Source organism: Strongylocentrotus purpuratus, unplaced genomic scaffold (assembly GCF_000002235.5).
Source record: "Strongylocentrotus purpuratus isolate Spur 01 unplaced genomic scaffold, Spur_5.0 spur5_scaffold_18, whole genome shotgun sequence".
In the NCBI taxonomy this organism is placed as follows: domain Eukaryota; kingdom Metazoa; phylum Echinodermata; class Echinoidea; order Camarodonta; family Strongylocentrotidae; genus Strongylocentrotus; species Strongylocentrotus purpuratus.
Window position 1 is genome coordinate 22,728,084 of NW_022145603.1, and position 22,892 is coordinate 22,750,975.

The following is a 22,892-nucleotide window of genomic DNA, read 5'->3' on the forward strand; positions in this document are numbered from 1 at the left end:
TTGTGTCCTCCTGTATAATTATGAGAGCTTCTGGCTTTCTGGGGGGAGAGTTCAGTTTTGATCACCATTAGATCAAGACCCTCTTTCTAGCTGGCTCTCTCTTCATCTAGTGTTTTATATATGCAGTTCATAATGATGTGACGGATTTGATTCTCCAAAGTTTGGAGATAATAAATACTCTCATATAGCTCCGGAATTACAAGTCTCTCCTTGCTTCTTTATATTTATGTACCTCTCCTACTGCCAATAACTCAATAGACCGATCCCAACACGACATGGTGGAGGACCCGGCTTTGAAGAATTTTCTTCAATAAGATATCGAGGAGGACCCCGTTTGGTAGGGTTTATTCCTACTACTGATTGTGAGTAAGACCAGCAAGTACTGTGAACATTTCTGTTTTCCTTCGTGGAGGATCATCAACAAGTATATTATATGCTTTCTTCAGATTAGAACTGAGACTTATTTCCATCGCTCTTGATGAGATGCAATATATAGCTTCCATTTACTGCCTCTATCCGTTCAACACCATAGAGTAGACTGTGACCTGTTTTATCCGGATCGACGTTCACTGGTTTTGATTTTTTTAAAGAAATACACTAGCGAGTGAGTAAAGGCAGCATGACTGCAGCCGTTAACACATGTAGACGACAGGGAGCATACGATCGTTAGAATGGCCTTCCCGCTTCCACAACTTTGTCTGTTACCAGGCAGCATGGACCGGATCGACCAAGGCCTCGAAGATGGTAACGTGTCGACTGGCGACGACGACGATGAAGACGATGACAACGACGACAAACTTCAATGCACCAACAGCTGCTACAACGGATCAGGAACGACACCGAAGAACAAGAACAACGCCCTTGGCATAGACAGACAACATGCACCCAGGACCATGATGAGGACATCGATGCCACTACACCCATAATTTTTGCTTAATAACTTTACAACCTGAACTTTCGACTTATCCTATTTTTTCTTCTTCATACTAAATGTATGATCCGCTGTTTTTAAATTTTAACACACCAGACAGATTGCTAGTTATGGGTAAGTGATCATTTTGTGTTCCAAGTTTGTGAGTGAGTAAGAGAGGATAGTGTTGTAGTTAATTGTTTTTAATTTTTTTAATAATGTGCATCTGCGTAATTTATTTGCAACAAATTCGTAGTTTGCACTAGCTGTCTTTTCTTTCTGTTCACTGACCTTGACCAAAATGCCCCTAACTGACCAGACAAGTACGACTGTGGTGACATGTGGCTAAACATGATAAATGATTTGGAAGTTTAATAAATTACATCACCACCCTATATACTGTAAGCTTGTCTAAGACTAGATCAATTGCTCAGGGCTTTCGTAATCCTGCCAATCTGCAGAGGAAAGGTGAGACAATATAATTTGTGATTTAATGGTAATGTCACATGCTAGTCTTGACTATTAATTGGCTTATCACTGTTTGAGGCTTTTGTAAACCTGCAACATTTCTGCAGTTAAAAGATGGACAGATACATTTGTGTGATTGTGCTTTATTTTGATTCCATTATCCTTTCGTGTTTCGTATTCATATTTTGTAATTGTAGTTCAATTTTTAATAGAGTTGAAATTAGTTTAATGAATGAAATATTTAAATATTCACCCAGGGTTATAGATGCAGTTACCAGTGCAGGCAGTACGACGCATACAACTGACAGATAGTCAGGTCACTTCATAATTTAAATGAAGATTTGTCTCTGCGATATTGGTTAACTGAACAAACCATGTGCATATAGATACAAAGTTTGTTTTATTAAAATACTGTAACTATTTATTGTTGTTCTCACTACCACGAGTCAGATTGGGAAGACACCTACTAACTATTGACTATATACTTGCGACATTTTGAGGTATGACACGGTACTTATACTTTTGACCGGCGCATTATGAAACATATAAAATACTAGTGAATAATTGATAGGTATTAAGTCAATGATGGGTGACTTATGTTTGGATTTGTTTTAAAGGAATTTGCTTATTGTATTGTCGAAATAGAAATAGATTTGTATTAGCTGTTAATTGACCATAATTGCTGTTACATTCTGATTCTTACGTTGCTTTTGAGTGACAAATTTGAAAATATTTGTTTGAGGTTTAATTGATTTTGATTCATTATTTAAAGGTTTTATGATTATACGAATATTTGATTAATAACGGGATAGGTATATGATTGTACTGCATTTCCATGTTCCTATTATAGGCCTAGTCGCATGGACTTACTTTCATTACCTTGAGCGCACCCGTTGCTTTCATATTTCATATATCTATGCTTGAAGGGTGATCATAATCACAACATCATACTTACGGAAATTAAGTATCAAACTCATTTGGATACAAAGTAACAATTTGTTTGAGTTCTTTATTCATTGGATTTTTGCTCATTCATTGGTTAGTGTAGTTGATTTGAAAGAAAAGAATAAGGAGCATACATTTTATTTGAGATAACCTCGATAATGTTGCATTAAGGTTAGTTCTCATTTGTTTGATTTGCATAATAGTCTCCATTATTTTTGTTTTACTATATGTGTTTAGTATAGACTCAGTGTTTAAGTATTGTTAATATCATAAGTGTATTCAGTTTGTGCTTCTAGTCTGTGTTAGAATATTAGTGATTTCCATGTATTCAATTTGTAGCTGTGTGTGAGAGAGATTTAAGAGGAATTGGAACAATAATCACATGTTTCGCTTATCAGTTTTTACTTTTCATTAATTAATTAATATGTGTATAATTTTAAGATGTCCCCCTTTTTCTTCCTCTACTATTTTTGAAAAGAGGGAGAGGAGCCTTATTTTCCAAAGAAAGGGGATGTTATGTAAAGGTATTACAAATCTACTCCCCCTCAGTAATAATATGTAATATCACTCAGTATGCCCCAATACAGATAAGACCCAACCTGCGAAATACCAGACCTCCTTCCAAGACATTGTTTAATAACTTATTCCAGCTAAATAAACCACGAATTGTGTACATTTTCTAAAGTGCCCCTAAACCACCAAACCAAAAGACTTCCTGTCTTTCTCCCAATAACCAAAGCCCCCTTTTGTTGATAAGATCCTTTCCCAGAACAGTGTTAGCTAGAATTGACTTGTCTTTGTCCCTTTGACACAATGTAACCTAGCCTCATATTCCTTGTGTCCTCCTGTATAATTATGAGAGCTTCTGGCTTTCTGGGGGGAGAGTTCAGTTTTGATCACCATTAGATCAAGACCCTCTTTCTAGCTGGCTCTCTCTTCATCTAGTGTTTTATATATGCAGTTCATAATGATGTGACGGATTTGATTCTCCAAAGTTTGGAGATAATAAATACTCTCATATAGCTCCGGAATTACAAGTCTCTCCTTGCTTCTTTATATTTATGTACCTCTCCTACTGCCAATAACTCAATAGACCGATCCCAACACGACAATACTTTAATAGAGAATTTCGTATGGTAGTATAGGCATATAATCATAATCATCTAGACACAATCCTAATCAATCAATTCAACATATTATTTATACTTCCTCCAGCCATTCATCCTTTTTAATAACAAGCGGAGGGCCAAATCACATGTTTATACCAATAAATGGAACTGAGATTATAGTAGGCCTATATCGAAAACACTCTGGCCCTCTGCTTATATACTATAGTATCCATTCGATCATTCAAGTATCATATAAATATTTTTTTTTTACAAAGTAATCGAAAACAGGATTTTACATAGGCCTATGAGAAGTTGGATGAAACATCGCTTTTCTTGGTCCTAAATTTATCATAATGTTGATTGTTGATAATGTATTCTAGAACACTCTCCATTACTAGGATAAGCAAAGTAATATTACTATATAAATAAAAGAAAGCATTAATTAAAAGCAACGTGTCATGGTACAGCAATTCCTCGGAACAGTTACTTTTTAGCCTTATTTGTCTCGAAAATATGATAATCATTTTCATTCGATGTCTATACCGACTTCGTAAACATTTTTGGAATATCCATTAATTTCTCGGGCATGCGAGCTGAGCGTGTTTCTATTTTGGTATCGCGCGCCACCCGCCAAGAGTTGCCTCGCGAACACCTCCGAAGTTTATGCCAACACGGCACTTTAGAGCCAATCAAAACTTAGCTTCCTGACCTCGCGCGTTTCCTTTTACCTAGAATGAAACAACATATCTGATTGGGTTGAAAGGACACACCTCCAGTTTCCCATTCACTGATTGGTCAAACATCACTTAACCTGTCGCAGGGGGAATTACGGGCACTTCCGGTTGGGTCACGGTACACGTCATGACTGTCTGCTCCACGTCAACTTTGGCGAGTTCTGCAGAAAATTTGATAAACTACATTTGAAATTCACCGAGCTTGCAGCTGGACTGAAAGCCCGTTCCCGCAGACAACCCAAGAGAATCTCCTGCTGGACAGTCGTAGTGAAAAGAACTACAATTAGTTATATATCTTTCTTTGTTTTTGTGATTTTGTAACCGTCCAAGATGAAAAACTCGCTGATTGTGTGCATGTACCTGGCGCTGTTGATCGCCGTAACTCTGGCCAAGCCCGCCGACAAGGGCAGGGTGAAAGAAGAGGTGAAGCTGAGCGACGAAGAACATTTTGAAGGAAACGAACACAATCCTGAGTATGACCATGATGCTTTCCTAGGGCACGAAGACGCAAAGACATTCGATAATCTCAGCCCAGAAGAGAGCAGAGAAAGGCTCGGGTAAGAAACAAAAAATTGTTATCTTCTGTAAGTTCTGATCTTTCTGAGACCAGATCGAGAAATAAAAGAACATCAAAACATGCCAAAAGCAAAAGTCAAAAAAGGAAAAAATAAGAATAAAATGAATGGATAAAGGAATAAATAACAATCAATCTCTTGATTACTCTGATTTACAGTGAATGTTAAGCATTATTTTGTGTACTATTATTACAAATACGTATTGAGCCCTGCATGGCCCTTGATAATCTTGAACAATGAAAGATGTTATTCAAGTAATTACTTAAATATCATTTTAATGAAAGTGAAAGTACTGGAAAAGTGCAGAGATCCGCAGTCAAGTTCCAGGTCTATCTGTCATTAAATTTCCATCTTCTCTCATAAAATGATCTGATGACTTGTGTACATGTGTCTGTGTCAGTATGCATATAATGTGCACGTTGCTTCAATTCGTCGCTGTTTTCACGAAGTGACGGTAGAGAAAAAAAATTGCATTCACTTTGCGTTACGATTTTCCTCACTACCGTCACTTCGTGAAAATAGGGACGAATTGATGACTCCTAATGCTACTTTGCTAGTCTTGAGAAAAATGTATCAGTTAATGTCCTAAATCAAAGAAATTAACAATAAGTCAATAACAGATCAGTCTTTTGCAGAGCTGAACTGCTGAAGTCAGATTGTGTTGATAACTTGATATATTGTATACATTTCACCTGTTACATTAAATAATTCAAATATACTTTCAATTCCAGGGACTTCTTGGTAAGATATCTGCTGCAAAAGTGCAAAGCAATTGGTTGTGACTTTAATTGCAATCCTTGTTGGAGAGTTTTATGAGCACAAGTTAGATAGAATCTTAGCTTTATCTCAGTTCATTCCATAAAGGCTCAAACAGGAGTCATTTAATGATTAAAATAAACAAGATTAGGGCATAGAAATCAAGTTTCCGAGCTGAGAGTTGAAAAGGCTTACCTCTGTTAAGCTACAGATGTCTTTTGAGCTGCGCATAGTTCTTTGTGGGCCTGTTATTGAGTCACTATACACCTGCACAGCTACTACATCCATACAGAAGAAGTAACAAAGAAGTAGAAGAAGAAGAAGAAGAAGAAGAAGAAGAAGAAGAGGGCTACAGTGACTCAGTCATATCCCATTTCTATAGTTTAATTGGTGTTAATCTATGGGGCCCCCAACGGATAAACAAACTATACCATTGGCCTGTGCATGTGTCGTTCCATTAATCCAGGCTACTTTTGTAGGAGCATTTGGTCAGATAACAAGCAAAATGTATTTAAAATCACAAACACATTACCTCTTTCATGTTAATTTCAGCTGTAGATGATTGATAACATTGTTTGCACTTCATTATTTTCAAAGAATTTCTTTCTTTGCAGGAAAATCGTTGAGAAGATCGATGCTGACAAGGATGGGTTTGTCACAGAAGAAGAATTGAAAGACTGGATTCTGTTACAACAGGTAAATATCTACTTGAGACAATGTCTGTGATATTATTAGTACATGCAGGGGAGATCAATAGTTTTTACATCACTTCTTTGAGCCTCGTCATTGACACTACTGTTCTTCCAAAAAGCAGTCAGTATCTCTGTAGCAAAATAAAAGCAAAGTCACTTTTTGCTGATCAAGTCATACCTTTTTTTTTTCTACAGGCAAAAAAAGGATATTTTCATGCAGGCAAAAAAAGTATTTTCCTGCATTTACATTTGTACTGTGAATTTGGTAAACTTTTCCGCCTTTGCTCCACAACATACCTTTTTTTCTTATATAATTTTGCTAAATTTGCAGCAAATAGAGATAGGGTTTTCAAGGAATATAATTTTGGAGGGGGGTGGGGAATCTGGAAGAAGAGAGAAGCAGAACAACAATATTACATCAAAGAGGAACTGGAAGAAAAAGAAGATGAAGATAAAATGAGAGAGAAAGATGGAATAAAATTTGGTATAAATTGTTGACAATATTATTTGCATGAGTGAACATTGGCACCATACTATACATGTACTTGTGCATTAAACTTGGATGAATGTATCAGACCTACATGTACATTTACATGCTTTTAATATTCATGACTAAATAGTGATTTTGACTACTCTATACATGTTATACTATTTTTCAAACATAACAGGGATTTCTCTCTTTTAACAACTAATAACATTTAGTAAATGGATGTTAACCCCAGCCCCCCCCCCCCACTCCGGGGTCAGAATGACTGCATGCGTGTTACCAAAATATCCGGTAAAGGGGTACTTTTCGTGCGGCAAAGTCTGGCCCGAGAATTGTAAAAAAAAGGGGTGTATTTGACTTTTCACCCGGAGATTTCTTTAAAAAGTGGGGTGTTTTTCTTTTTTCTCTCATCTCTTTGGACTCCTGAGAAATTATTCTGAATTTAGGGGGGTACAATGAGCATTTTTCCCGTATTTAGGGGGGTCTCCAAGGCCGGAAAAGGCCGCGAAAGGGGGTTCGGAAATGTTGGCAGTCCTCAGATAGGGGGTGCTTTCAAAAAGAGGGAACAAGCATACGCGTACCCTAAATAACACTGAGTGGGGGGGGGGGGGGGGGGCCGGGATGTTAACTACCTGGTTTGAATAGTTCATATCAAATAAGCGCATATTAAAAAAGTTATGGGCATTTAAAATGCTATTGACCTTTTTAATACTAAAGTGGGTGGCCGTGTTTAGCAGATTAGCATGAGCTTAAACAAAGGAAATGATGACCTCAGCTGAAAATACAAGAGAAAACAAAAGGCTTACTGACACAGGAAGTACCGTATGTCTGGTGATAATCAACCTGTGGGGTTAGCCTGGCATCCAGGATAATTTGACATTTAATCCTCTCAATAACAAGCCAGTTTATTTTGACAGAATGCATCAACTAGAGATGACAAACAAAATTGCAAAGATGTTCCAGATATATTCAAGAAATTAGGATGCACGTACATACCCTGGCCACATGTAACTAGAGCATCTAATTCTTGCAGTGAAATGTGCAGCAACTGCAAATTCTAAATTTTAAAATGAAAATTGCATTTTAATCTGAAGTTCTGAACATGATTTTTCTATGGGTTGTACAATGGCATATTAACATTTCTGAAAGTCTAAGATTGTGTCAAGACTGGGCTGCAGTTAGGGGGGTATAGTTTCCATCGTCCAGACTTGACTAAATTTGCTTTCTGTGGGAAGGGAGATGGGGGAGGGGCATGTTATTATTATGCCTTGATCGAGCTAAATTTTTGCTGCTTTTGAAAGCATGTTTCCCCTTAATTTTTTCCAGACAGTGCTTTGTTTTGATTTCTTGCTGTGTAACCAGCTGTTTGTATTCCATCATCATATTTGTTCAGTTTAAAGCCCCTAGTATAGAAATAGAATCCTATACCAGTAAACACTTGGCCATACCCTTTTGCAGTATGGTTAAATAGATGCCCCTCTTTTCAAGCAGAATTACCCTGCTCCCCCCTAAAAAAAACAATAGACAATATTCTAGTTCTGCAGGTTACTTATTTCATTGTATTATTTTATTGGTCTTATGGTCTTTGTCACTGCCCCCCCCCCCAGTATTAGAGTTACCTAATACCATTTTGCCTCACCAACATTAGTTTCACTAATCAGATCATCCATGGAGCCATTTGTGGTGTGTCTTCTTTTTTTCTTGCCATTCTTGTCGCTCAGGAGAAACCAAATTGCCTCACGTCTGTTGTCTGGGTGAAAGGGAGGAGTCTGATTAAAGCTACTCTAATTTTTTTTAGAAGACTTTCCAAACCATACTCAAAATAGGGATTCTCTGTCTGGCATTATTGAAAAACAACACCCTCTTAAACAAATTAAAAGAATAGAATTTAGGAAGCAAAGAGCTTAATTTTTGTCTCGCCTGCGTAGCAAAAAGCGAGACATAGGCGCCGCTTTTCCGGTGACGGCGGCGGCGGCGACGGCGACGGCGACGGCGACGGCGTCAACATCAAAAACTTAACCTAAGGTTAAGTTTTTGAATTTTTGGTATAATTTTTAAAGTATAAGTTCTTAGTCAATGAAACTTTGACTATAGGGTAATCAAGTATCCCCAATCATGTGAGTAGAATTTCAGATCACAAAGTCAAGGTCAAAGGTCATTTCAGGTCAACAGACTTGGACTATGTTGTAGCATCATCATCGAAAACTTAACCTAAGGTTAAGTTTTTGAATTTTTGATATAATTTTGAAAGTATAAGTGCTTAGTCAATGAAACTTGGACTATAGGGTTATCAAGTCTCCCCAATCATGTGAGTAGAATTTCAGGTCACTAAGTTAAGGTCAAAGGCCATTTAAGGTCAACAAACTTAGACTTTGTTGTGGCATCATCATTAAGATTTTCAAAATGCTTCTTCTTCGTTATTTTTCAACCGATTTTGATTCTGATTGTTTCATATGATAGGGCTAGGAGGGGATTTAAAATTTCTACACAGAATCGTGAAATTCATTATCTATGCTAATTTATGCAAATTTATTCCAAATCACAAAAAAGGTTTCTTCTCCTTCATTTCTCGACCGATTTTGATTTGGTTTGCTTTATATCGTAGAGCTAACTTTGGTACACTAAACTTCTACACAGAATTTTGAAATTGTTCTCCATTAATTAATTATGGTAATTTATGCAAATTTATTCCAAAAATAACAAAAATTGCTTTTTTTCCCTCATCTCTTGACCGATTTTGCCTTATCTGGTAGAGCTTAATTTGGAACAATAAACTTCTACACAGAATTGTGAGATTTTGCTCCATTGATTATTTATGGTACTTTATGCAAATGAAATGAAATTATGTCCCTTCCAGGGCATCAAATTTCTATTTTTTGACCAGTTCAAAAGTGTACCACATAAAATTTACGATATTTGTTGTTGTGAGATGCGGATGAGCGCTACGTCATTGACGTTCTGGTTTATCATATTGAATTGCGTTATGCAGGCGAGACCGCCGAGAGCGTTTCCCTTGTTTGGAAATTGTAGCTATGATGAATATTAGTTTTATCTTTGAATTAAAATAAGGTTACTTCAGATCTTTTAATCCGGATGTTTAAGCGAGGGGACAAAAAATACCCTTTTAATTGACTTTTTGTTTAAAAAAAAGAAATGTTACTCTTTACCGGGTATATTGTTTTATAAGGGATTCGTCTAGGTCTTATAATCTAGAAGTATAAGTGAGGACAAAAATTACCCTTTGATTTACCTCTTCTCTGTTTAAAAAAATTAACGAAAATGGAAGTGAAATGTTGGGAATCGATGACCAGCATTATTTTAGATTTGAATTTAAATTTTTGTTTTGAAAAAATGGCTCACTTTTTGGTCTTGGACACGAATGAAAAATGACTCACTCCCTTGTTTTGCCCCTTTCTTTTATTCTTTTTCTGCAAATTACAGAGCCGATATATTTACGAGGATGTAGATCGACAATGGAAAGGGCACAATGTAGACGGAGATCCTAAAATAACCTGGCAAGAATACAATCAGACCACTTACAGCGGCTTAACCGGTGAGACCCCCACCACAAAACGCTCTCATTAACAATAACTTACTTAACATTCATCTTGCTTGGTGCAGTTACTAACATCAAATACAAGGTGTGGGACAGTAGGAGTTTACTTGTAGAACTTCTGATGCTCCCTCCCCTCAAACATGATTAAATGCAATTGTGGACGATTATTTTTGTGCAAGACTGTGTGATTCAAATGGAAATATTCTCCCTTGATTGATGTAGACTCAAATCTTCTAACATGGCTTTTGTTCTTTTTACATAGCCAGCAAACCATGATAGAACATACATTTTTTCCAATATTATCTCCTTCTTTCATTTGCTTAACCCAAAACTCAATGTCCTGGAAGCGGATGGAAAGCATAAACATCCAAACTTATTTTCAGTTACTAGTAACCATGCAAATCTGACGATTCAGACTGACACTTTCACAAAACACTTGCACAAATTATTAAAAACAGTTGCATTCTGTCATAACACTAACAATCAGTCTTCGAACAAGACAAGTTATGAAGAAGTGTGTCCACTTTGCAGAGGCAAGCCATCGACAGGGATGTCGTGGAGCGCTGGGCTACTGTGGACTCGAATAAGGACCAAAAGGTTGAGTGGATCGAGTTCATGAGGGGAACCTATGGAGCTGATGAACAACAACTAGGTTAGAGACAGATGATTAAGAGAATAAAATGAATGGATGGATGGAAACATGAATGAGTGAGTGGATCAGTGGATGGATGGATGGTTTGATCACTGGGAGAATGAATGAATGAGTAGATTAATGGATGGATAAATGAATGAATAAATAATAAATAGCTAGATGGAGGGATGAATGAATGAATAAATAATAAATAGCTAGATGGAGGGATGAATGAATGAATGAATACATAGGTAGATGGATGAATGAATCAACAAATAAATAGCAAGATGGATGGATAGATGGATGAATAGCTAGATGGGCGAATGAATAAATGAAATGCTAGATGGGAGGATGGAGGGATGGATGGATCAATGAATTAATAAATAGATGGATGGATGAATGGATGAATGAATTAATGAATGAATAGCTAGATGAATGAATAGCTGGATGGATGAATAGCAAGATGGATGGATGAATGGATGGATCGATTAATGAATGAATAACAAAAATTCTTGTGACTTTTTTTTCTTCACAGGGACATTTACTGGTGTACGTTGTGAATGCCTAATCACTTTCTGAATTTTAATCTTGAGTGTAATGTTGTATCAGTGTTATAATCAAATTTGCCTAAAGGAGCCGTACAAACCAGTGCAAAAAAAATCTTTGTTGTTTTTAGTTATCATGTATAGTCTATGGCTATCTCTGAAGAGAACAAATCAATGGCTCTTTAAGTCCTCCAGAGACAAAATGTCCTTTACCACAGTGATACCAGTAGGTGCTTGTAAACACTGAGCAAGACATTGGCGCCATTTATATGTATCAATTGTCATTAGTCTCAAGAAAGAATAGAATAATTATTTTGGTATTGCCAAATTTCAAGAAGACTGATATTGGATGTCCAACATAACTTTGCTTTAAAACATATTTGTTGTCATTTGTTCTAATTGAGTGTTAGTTCATGTATGTACCTTTTTTTTTGTAATGCAAAGCTAAAGGGGAAGTCCACAATGATATTAAGTATTTAATTTGGTCTTCTTTTAAAACTAACTTAAAGCCCCACTGCACTACCAGGCCTGATAAAAACCTGATTTAAATCGGTTTCCTGATTTTTTTCCTGATTTTTTTTTTCCTTCCCGATTAAAAAAAAAAAAAAAAATCCAGATTTTTTTTTTTTTTTTTTTTTTTTACCAGAATTTTTTTTTTTCTTCCCTATTTTATCCTGATTTTCCTGATTTTCCCCTTATTATCTCTATTCTACCCTATCTTGCGCTATCTTTTCCCCAATTTTCTTACTCGAAAGGGGGAAATGTTGTTAGATACCATTTTTTCCTCGCGAATCCTCTTCTTTTTTTTTACTCAAGGGGGGTGGGGGGGGGGGGGGGGCGTGCAAGGGGAAAACAAAAACCTAAATTTTTTTAGTGCTCACTTATAGCTACAAAATGTATTTGTGCCCTCTATATAGCAAACAATGCCTAATCCTTGACCATTGGTCCCCCATGATCCTTTTTTTCTGTTAATTGAGAGCTTATTTGAGGAGATAACCACCTGTCAGTTACCATGCAGGGAGGTCTAATCCCTCCTGGCCAAACTAGTGCCATGGGGTTTTTAAGAAAATGATTTAATGAAAGTGTTTTTCATTTTAAAAAACCCAACAAACACTTATCAAGTTTATCCTTATCTTTATTTTTAGAGGAGGAACTCTCCCGGATGCAAGAGAACCAGCACATGGACTTCAGCACCATGATCCGCCGCGACAAGAAGCGCTGGAAGGTCGCCGACATGGACAACGACGGTGACCTGACCTACGAGGAGTTCGTCGGCTTCCTCCACCCCGAGGAGAAAGGTCACATGAGGGAGATTGTCGTCGAGGAGACCATGGAGGATATCGATCAGAACGGAGACGGCTTTGTGGACATTGATGAGTACATTGGTAAGATTTGAGTGCTGTTCACATGTGGCGCGTTAAACCACTTTTAAAAACCCTTTATGCATGGGTAATTTAATGTGAAAATGAATGACTAGAAACAGTGTTGTAGGATTTATTAAAAAAAAATTGTGTGCAACAATGGCATACCTGCCAACTGTTCCGATTTAATCAGAATATTCTGATTTTTTTTCAGAATTCAAAATTTGTTTAAAGCCAAATTTGGAGTGCAACCTATCGAGCACCATCTAGGCATCTGTTGGGTTCAAGTTGGGTTAAACCAGAGCCCATCATTTCATTTTGTTTTGATAAGGGTACTGTCATGATAATGAATATGTATCAGATTATGCAAATGTGACACCTGTGACCTCAGGAGGTCAGATCGCATGTGCGCGATGTATATGCGATACGCGTGACTTGATACCGAGTGCGGGGAATAAACACCAGACTATGGTTTATGGAATTCAACTACTTTGTTAGTTTGTTTGCACTTAATATGTGACATTGGCGACGAGGATTAATGTTTCTTGGATGTTGAATCTGTGGCTACGAGCTGGAAAAGTTTCAACATGGCATTCGCTGGAGCGGAATTGTTAGCGCTTCGAGGAGTTCCACACTTCGATCCGACGGGTGGTGCAAGTATTGTCAGCGGCAAGTGGAAAGCTTGGCTTGAAGAGTTCGAGGCCTACGCCGATAGTCGCGGCCTGTTTCTGGACGGATGTACGCCGGCCCAGGAGGCGCAACGGAGAGCACTGTTGCTGTACACTGCGGGGCCTGTGGTAAGGGAGACTTTCAAAACACTTCCCAATAAAGGAGAGAGGAATGAGTATCAAAAAGCCACAGATGCCCTAAATGCTCATTATGTTGTCAAACCTAATGCTACGTTTCAAAGACATTTGTTCAGGAAAACAAAGCAGGAAGATGGTGAAACGGTTGCCCAATTTGTTACCAAATTACGACAGGTTGCTATTGGATGCAATTTTGTAGCTGGGGATGTAGAAAACCAAATTCTTGACCAAGTAGTTCAGTACTGCAGAGCTGATAAACTTCGCAGGAGAATGCTGGAGAAAGGAGGTGAGCTCAAGTTAAATGATGCATTGTCCATGGCTGCTGCTCTAGAAGCTGTTGAAGGTCAATTTAACTCCATGTCATTGAGAGAGAGAGAAAGGCCTAGAGCTGGTCAAGTGAATCAAGTATCATACGAGAATGACAGAAAAAAGAATTTGGAATGCTACCGATGTGGGAACAAAGGACATTTTGGGAAGGATGCATCATGTCCAGCCAAAGGAAAGATCTGTCGGAAATGTGGAGGCCAAAACCACTTTGCGACGATGTGCAAAAGTAAGGCCAAGAGCACAAGTGAGGCGAGAGGAAAATTCAGAGATGGGAAGTCCAGAGATGGAAAGAAGTATAAGAATAGAGTTCGCCAAGTGGAAGGTGAACCCGGACATGATAGTGATGATGACAACAGCCGTGGCCGTGATCAGAGGTACTATCAATTTGCTGTGAATGGTGATCATGAGAAAGTCCCAATAATCATTGGAGGTGTCACAGTCCCAGTGATAGTAGATTCGGGAAGTGATTGCAATGTAATAGATCAGATATTGTGGGAGAAACTGAAGAAGGACAAAATCATCTGCAAATCTACTAAGAGTACCAAGAGGCTTTATCCGTACACATCACAGATACCATTAACAACTGTTGGATGTTTCACAGCCACCGTAGAAGTTGGCAAGATGAAGTCGACTGCAGAGTTTGTTGTCATCAAAGAAAAGGGAGAACCTTTACTCAGCAAACATACGTCTAGAGAGCTGGGAGTGCTCCAGGTGGGAATTGTACATGTAAATGCGGTACAGAGTTATGCAGGTTTAAAGCATGAGTTTGAAGCAGTCTTCAAAGGAGTAGGGAAGTTGAAGGGCCGACAAGTTAGGTTAGCAGTGGATGAAACGGTGAAGCCAGTGGCCCAGCCTGTGCGAAGGACTCCATTTGGACTGAGAAAAAAGGTCGAAATGAAGATTGCGGAATTGATCGATCTCGACATCATTGAGCCAGTTGAACGCTCCACGCCATGGGTAAGCCCAGTTGTCATAGTTCCAAAGAGAAATGATGAAATCAGACTGTGTATCGATATGCGTAGAGTGAACGAAGCAATCATAAGAGAACGTCACCCCATTCCCACTATTGAGGAAGTCCTACAGGAGCTGTCGATTAGCAAGGTCTTTTCGAAAATAGACCTGAAGTGGGGGTACCACCAACTGGAGTTACATCCGGAGTCTAGAGAGGTGACAACCTTTGTCACTCATTGTGGGTTGTTCCGCTATAAGAGACTGTTGTTCGGAATCAATGCTGCTCCAGAGATTTATCAATATGAGATACACAGAGTGATAGCTGGGATAGAAGGAGCTGCGAACATATCAGATGACATCATTGTGCATGCATCGACCCAGAAAGAGCATGACAAGAGGTTGAAGCAGGTGCTTGGCAGACTGCGGGACGCAGGACTTACTGCAAATGCAGAAAAGTGTAAGTTTGGTGTCTCTGAGTTGGACTTCATGGGGCACAGACTGACTAGCGAGGGACTCAACCCAGGATTGGCCAAGGTGAAAGCAATTGCAGAGGCCCGTGAACCCCAGACTGCAACTGAGATGAGAAGTTTCTTGGGGCTAGTCAACTACTGCGCAAAGTTCATTCCGAACTTTGCTACATTGGCAGATCCACTGAGAAAGCTGACCAGAAAGGACACGCCATTTCAATTTGGTCATGAACAACAACAAGCGTTTAAGGCGCTGAAGGAAAGCTTAATGAGTGCAGAGACCCTGGGCTACTATGATCTAAATGCACCGACAAAGGTCATAGCGGATGCCAGTCCAGTTGGCTTAGGAGCAGTGCTGGTGCAGGTGCATGGTGATGGCCCGAGGATAGTAGCATATGCCAGCCGCTCGTTAAGTAACGTTGAAAGGAGATACTCTCAGACGGAAAAAGAAGCCCTTGGACTTGTGTGGGCTTGTGAAAGATTCCATGCGTACCTGTATGGAATAGAGTTTGATCTAGTGACTGATCACAAACCGCTTGAAGTCATTTATTCACCGAGATCTAAGCCATGTGCGAGAATACATGTAGAGCGGTGGGTTCTGAGGCTTCAACAGTACAAGTACAGGGTAGTCCACATCGCAGGAAAGTCCAACATAGCAGATCCATTGTCAAGATTGCTGAAGGATGATCACCCGAGAGAAACTTCTGTGTTGGAAACAGAAGCAGAGAGCTTTGTGCGTTTTGTGGCAGTCCAGTCAACGCCAGGTGCGGTGACAACGAAGGAAGTCGAAAGAGAATCTGAACATGATCCTGAACTCGAAGTTATCAGAGAGTGTATTCACAGTGGACAATGGGATGATTGTCCATACAAAGCATACATTCCCATCAAGGATGAACTCTGTATAATTGGTCAGTGTGTGCTGAGAGGTAGCAGATTGGTGATTCCACAGGCACAGAGGCCAAAGATGGTGTCATTAGCTCACGAAGGACACCTGGGCATTGTTGGCACCAAACAGAATTTGAGAACCAAGGTATGGTGGCCAGGATGTGAGAAAGATGCAGAGAAATTCGTCAAGACTTGTCATGGTTGCCAAATCACAAGCAGGGGTAATCCACCAGAACCAATTCGAAGTACTCTGTTGCCAACAGGACCTTGGGTGGATGTAGCTGTTGATTTCCTAGGACCACTTCCGACAGGAGAATCTATACTTGTGGTAGTTGATTATTATAGCAGATACTACGAGTATGCAATCATGAAATCAACCACTGCAGAGAAGACAGTCAAAGCCCTGGCTGAAATCTTTGGCAGACATGGGTTACCTGTGACGTTATACTCAGACAATGGACCCCAGTTCATCTCAGAAGTTTTCGCAGAGTACATGAACATTACAGGAATTCACCACCATCGGGTGACTCCTAAATGGCCCCAAGCCAACGGCGAGGTCGAAAGACAGAACCAGAGTATAGTGAAAAGGCTTAGAATTGCACAGGCAGAAGGCAAGGATTGGAAAGAGGCCTTGCTGACTTACGTCGCAGTCTACCGGGCTAGTACTCATTCGACAACGGGAAAAAGCCCGGCAGAAGTGTTGTTCGGGAGAAAGATCCGAACTAAACTACCACAAATCCAGGACATTAGTGAGGATCAGGAACTCAGAGACAGGGACCTCCAAATGAAAAGTGGTGCAAAACACTATGCAGATCTGAAGAGGGGAGCCGTACATTCTGACATAGTGCCAGGAGATAAGGTGATAGTAAGACGTGATGAAAGGAGGAAACTAGACACGCCATACTTTAGCCAGCCATACACAGTGACAGCAAGAACAGGAAGTATGGTAACTGTGAAATCTCCTGACGGAGTCCTGTATAATAGGAATGTATCAAGTGTAAAAAGATACATGTCCCGAGACACTCATAACGAAGCTGCCAATCCCGAGAGGACAGATGGCAATCCTGAGGCGGTGACCGGTATTCCTGAAGGGTCGGACGATAATCCTGAGGCGGAGACCAGTACTCCTGAGGCGGTGACCAGAGATCCAGACTCAGAGGCAGCGAGCAACACATCAGGCGGTGACCAGAGACATCAAGATGGTGATACCCAAGCAGAGACAACAAACACCAACGTTCCTATGGCAGCTAGTAGACCACAACGCCAGAGAAGATTCCCTAAGCGATATGATGATTTCGTGTGATTCCAGATCAATATGGTGGGAATGAGCTCTTTGTAAAATAGCGACAGTGATATCGGAAACTACATGTGCCAAGGAGAAATGTTTGGAAATCATTGGTTGAAGCCAAGTTATGATTTAAAGGGTGTACGCCTTGCGCTGCCCATATTTGTGAAATCGACATGTTGGAGAAATCACCATGGAAACCAAGCGTACGAGGAAGTTGTGTTATGTGCTAAAATAATAAGTTCTGATATATATATGTTTCAATCTTACACATACATTAATCAATGTAAAAGGGTGTACGCCGAACGCTGCCCTTATTGTATGTGATAGGTGTTGCGAAAAACACAAGTTTGAGTTGGAGCATCGATCAGTTTTCAAAAATGGATTCAATCATCGAAGAGAGTATTTCCAGAAACTTCAGTTTCAGCTAGTCGTATGAACGCTTGGAGATAACAGATGATTTACACAAACTCAAAACTAGAACTCAAATAGTATCCAGTGAACAGTTGAACTTTTATTTGGACCACAGACTAGATGCATGAAAGATATTGCATGAAAGATATTATATTGCATGTTATGTTTTATGTTGTTCAACAAAGTTGTTTGGAAGATAAAACATTTGGGAAAAGTTTATCGACCAGATAAATTTGTTGTTTGTTAGAAGTGTTCTTTAAAAAAAAAAAAAAAAGGAAGAAACAAAAGCAAATGCACCAAAGCATGTTTATTTCAGTAATTCACATATGGCTGAAACACAAGAACAAAAGAAATATTACAAGAATGTTCAGTGAAACTATAGTATAAAAATAGACCAGGATAAAGTTTCATTCTGGCAAAGGAGGGATGTCATGATAATGAATATGTATCAGATTATGCAAATGTGACACCTGTGACCTCAGGAGGTCAGATCGCATGTGCGCGATGTATATGCGATACGCGTGACTTGATACCGAGTGCGGGGAATAAACACCAGACTATGGTTTATGGAATTCAACTACTTTGTTAGTTTGTTTGCACTTAATATGTGACAGGTACAGATTTCTTATTTGCAAATGTTGGCGGATATGCAATGGCCCTATGTATACTTTGAATCATGGAATTATTAGTGCCTCGCTGTTAATCACTTTGGAAAGTGTCTCTTGAAACGATATACAGGGGCGGGAACGCTGTCGAAATGTTCAATAAACGGCCAGTTTTCTATTGAAAAAACAAAGATTGTAATCTCTCAGTTTGAAGTTTGAACTTGTTGCCAATTTAAGGATTGTAAAATTTAGGGTTCTGAATCAAAAGTTATTGGGTGGTATTCCGGTAGCATGTACTAAGTTAGCGCGTACTAAGTTAGTCCACACTTTTATGGAGTGCCTGTTGCAAACTCATTTACCCTGTACAGATTATTTTAATCCTTCAATGAAAAGTGTCCAACAAATTTATTTTGCAACGAAATGGGAAGAAAAGATAATATGAGTATGAACTGAATTTTAACAAGGTCTTTGATAGATTATTTTTGTCATGAATATTGAATGATGAAGATAAAACCTAGCATTCCATAGAAGTGTGAACTAAAATTCTTGTTTAGTCTAGACTTAGTCCCGGGTTAACTTATGAGAATACCACCCATTGAGCCAAACCACAGAATGTGGAGTGATTGTCACAAAAGGGTTAAATGAATGACAAGTCTTATAATTTTGGACGTACTATCTCTTCCAATAAGGCGACATGTGGCCCAAGAGTGAGCGCGAGAAGGGCGGTGCCGAGCCGGACTGGGTGCAGACCGAACGGGAACAGTTCTTTGCCTTCCGCGACAGGGACGGCGATCGCAAGATGGACCGGGAGGAGATCGGACAGTGGATCCTGCCCGAAGACTACGACCACGCACAGGCAGAGGCTCAGCATTTATTAATGGAATCAGATACTGATAATGTAAGTCTATTAACACCCCCAAGTCCCCCGTCTTACAAAGAGTTGATATCAATCCCAACTATGTACATAAGAGATAGGAGACTGCAAACTTGCGATTGGTTTGGATCAATCGTAAGTCTTTGTGAGAAGGGGGCCCTGTAAACTAGAAATCTTCATGTGCATGAAACAGAAGCATATTTCATGAGTGTTAATATTTTTAGGTTCCTAACAGTTTCATGCTATGAAATATGTGAATATTAAACAGACACATCAACAATATTATTTGAATTGGCAATATCTTGCCATGATTTTAAGTCACTGTCATTTTGAAATTAACAGAAGTTTCTGGTTTTAACTTTGAGGAAGCGATTCTTTGGAACAAAATAAATGCAGTTGTGAAACAAAATCTTAAAATTTGTAAATCAGTAGTAACTTTTTAAGAAAAGGCCAAGGCTCAGTATCTATTAGCAGATTCAGATTCTGATAGCGAGAGAATAAACCAACCAACAAATAACAAAAGTATTAAAGGAATGAAAATGACAAAAAACTGAAAAGAATTGAAATCATTGACAATGTGACCTCTTTGTAGTCATACAGATGTTTTTCTCTGTCTATCTCTCTCTCTGTCTATCACTCTGTCTCTCTCTGTCTATCACTCTGTATTTCTCTCTGTCTCTCCCTGTCTATCACTCTGTCTCTCTGTGTCTATCACTCTCTCTCACTCTGTCTCTCTCTGTCTATATCACTCTGTCTCTCTCTGTCTATCACTCTGTATTTCTCTCTGTCTCTCCCTGTCTATCACTCTGTCTCTATGTGTCTATCTCTCTCTCTCTCACTCTGTCTGTCTCTATCACTCTGTCTCTCTCTGTCTATCACTCTGTATTTCTCTCTGTCTGTCTCTGTCTATCACTCTGTCTCTCTCTGTCTATCATTCTGTATTTCTCTCAGTCTCTCCCTGTCTATCACTCTGTCTCTCTGTGTCGATCTCTCTCTCTCTCTCACTCTGTCTCTCTCTGTCTCTCTATCTCTCTCTCTCTTTCTCTATCACCCTGTCTCTCTCTGTGTCTATCACTCCCTCTCTCTGTCTCTCCCTGTCTATCACTTTGTCCCTCTCTCTGTCTCTCTCTGTCTATCACTCTGTCTCTCTGTCTCTCCCTGTCTATTACTCTGTCTCTCTCTCTCTCTCTCTCTGATTTCTTTAACAATTTACATCTGATTTTTCTCTTTTCAGGACAAGAAGTTGACCAAAGCTGAAATCCTGGACAAATACGACCTCTTCGTTGGCAGCCAGGCGACTGACTTCGGCGAAGCCCTGACTAGACATGACGAGTTTTAATGCTCTTTTAATCTTGCCTTTCAAGACGTATCTATGCATGTCAGAAAACAATGAAAGAACCCAGAGGTAATACTCCTCTTTCCTCAAAGGCTACACGTACGCCCCTCTGCCAGTAACGCCCAGGGAATGGAATCGATTGTGGCGCTAGGATTGGACTGTTGGTAAAAGGTATTAAGTGACATTTAACAAAAATTGTGCTCATCATTCGTTCTAAGGAACAGCTATGATGGATGACCCATCTCTTCATATTTCGTGACTTACACCCTTCTGCTTGTGACTACCATCAAAGGCATTGTGAGTTGTTACACCATTTACACATTGCAGACATAAGGGAGCAAGTGGAACATGCTTGGTTTTCATTTGTTCCCTACTGAAGATAACAATTTTGTTTAAATCATGGAAAGAAAATTGTGCAACACCTCCACTCTCGTGCCAGGAGACATCCATATTTTGTATTAATTGGAGAGAAATGCGAGATAATGAAATTCTACTTAAATAAAATCAACAAATTGGCAACATCGTGGAAACATCATGTGACCCAATCCTCACTTCAACCAGCATTTACTTTCATAGCACTGCTGCCTGTGAACAACAACATGTAGTATATATATTCAATTTTTTAAAGGTATATTCCTAGAAGTTGATGGGCTGTAAAGGGTTAAGGTTTACTGAGTTTTTCGCTGTCTGAAGTGAATGATGTGTACTGGTAAGAAACTATAAAAGCTGCAGTTCCTGTTGCTATGTGTGAATCAGGTTCTTTAAAAAGGTAGACAGCATCACAGAACATTGTACCAACTTGTGTTTGCCTTACTTATATGAATAGAGATATTGAGGAGGAGCGATTATCTTTGGATTCTTTCGAGTAGTTTATAATCATGTAGATAATACAGATGTGTATTTTTTAGAAAATTAACTAATTATAGAAATGTAATTGTGTGTCATCTCATCAAATTTGTGCTTTTGTAATAGAGATTAACTCATAGTAAATAATATGTGTAATTTTCAAGAAAAAATCATTGTATTAACACAGTAGCTCTTTGTGAGTCTTTGTAATGATGATTACTTTTATCAAGAACTTAGTGCTTTTTATAACACTATTGGATAAAACGTTTAATTGTAGAACATATCAGGATGATAATTTCCATCTTCAAAGATAATCATGCGTACCATAATTGAGCAATTATGAAGTACATTGGGTGTGTTTTTTCTTTCAATTGTTGCTTGCAAATGGTGTTTGAATCAAGGATTTGTAATGGCTCATTGGTCGAAACATTTGTCTTGTAACTGGGAGGTCCTTGGTTCAATGCCAAGTTGATATAATAATACTCATGCCTTTGCTAAGGCAGACAACCGCAAATATAAAGTCCATTTGATAACACCGGAAGATATAGTCTACTAGTTGCTTTTCTGCAAGCAGATTTTGGCTTTCTTATCAGTCAGATCAAGTGAAATATAAACATGAAAATCAACATCAGCAAGATTTTTTTTAGAAATCTCTTGATAGCTGCATTAACCCTTACTGTACTGGGCTATTTTGAGCACCCACTGACTGGGGGGGGGGGGGGGGGGGGGGGGGGGGGGGGCCTGGGAGGCCCCCCCCTATGATCTCGGCCGTCGATTGTCCGATGAACACGAAAATTTGCACGTTTGTAGATATTTACGTAAGGAACAAGATGGTATAATTAGTTTTTCCGAATATGCAAATTTTTGTCGTTAGCCTAATTAATTATGCAAAAATGCTAATTTTATGCATTTTACAGAAAACGTGTCAAACTCCACTTTTTGAATGTTGAAACTCATTATTCATATGAAACTTCTTTTTTAACTCAAAAAAGTTAATTTAATGTAATTAACAATGATAATTTATGCAAATTTTGATGCAATTTTTTTTTTTTTTTTTTTTTTTTTGATGACATGCGCATACTAATTGTTATGTAACGCCTTACAGGTATATCCGATTTCGACGAAAATGGTATCAAAATGTGCGTGAGACTTGAGAAAAAAAAGTCATGAAACGACAATTCAAAATTCCAAGCGGTTGCGGCGCAAACTCCGAAAATGTCGAGGGGGGGGCCTCCCAGGCCCCCCCCCAGTACAGTAAGGGTTAATAAAAAAAATCTGATTTATACTTTACAGTTTTGTATCTTTTTTATTTATTTTTGTTGCAGAA

At 38.9% G+C, this 22,892-nt stretch overlaps 1 protein-coding gene across 2 annotated transcripts; it reads left to right on the forward strand.

The window, feature by feature from the left end:
• The first annotated feature begins 4,203 nt into the window (after positions 1 to 4,203).
• On the forward strand, positions 4,204 to 22,235 carry LOC752471 (calumenin). Of its 2 annotated transcripts, none has more exons than XM_003728848.2 (6): positions 4,204 to 4,723; positions 6,112 to 6,193; positions 10,764 to 10,884; positions 12,554 to 12,793; positions 19,199 to 19,407; positions 20,618 to 22,235. In XM_003728848.2, exons 1-6 carry the CDS (start codon positions 4,497 to 4,499, stop codon positions 20,720 to 20,722), a joined length of 984 nt encoding a protein of 327 aa, XP_003728896.1. In that variant the 5' UTR covers positions 4,204 to 4,496; the 3' UTR covers positions 20,723 to 22,235. The 2 variants fall into 2 exon arrangements, with proteins under 2 accessions (XP_003728896.1, XP_003728895.1); XM_003728847.3 differs by lacking the exon at positions 10,764 to 10,884 and adding an exon at positions 10,118 to 10,229 and having other exon boundaries at positions 4,263 to 4,723.
• Positions 22,236 to 22,892: the final 657 nt, after the last annotated feature.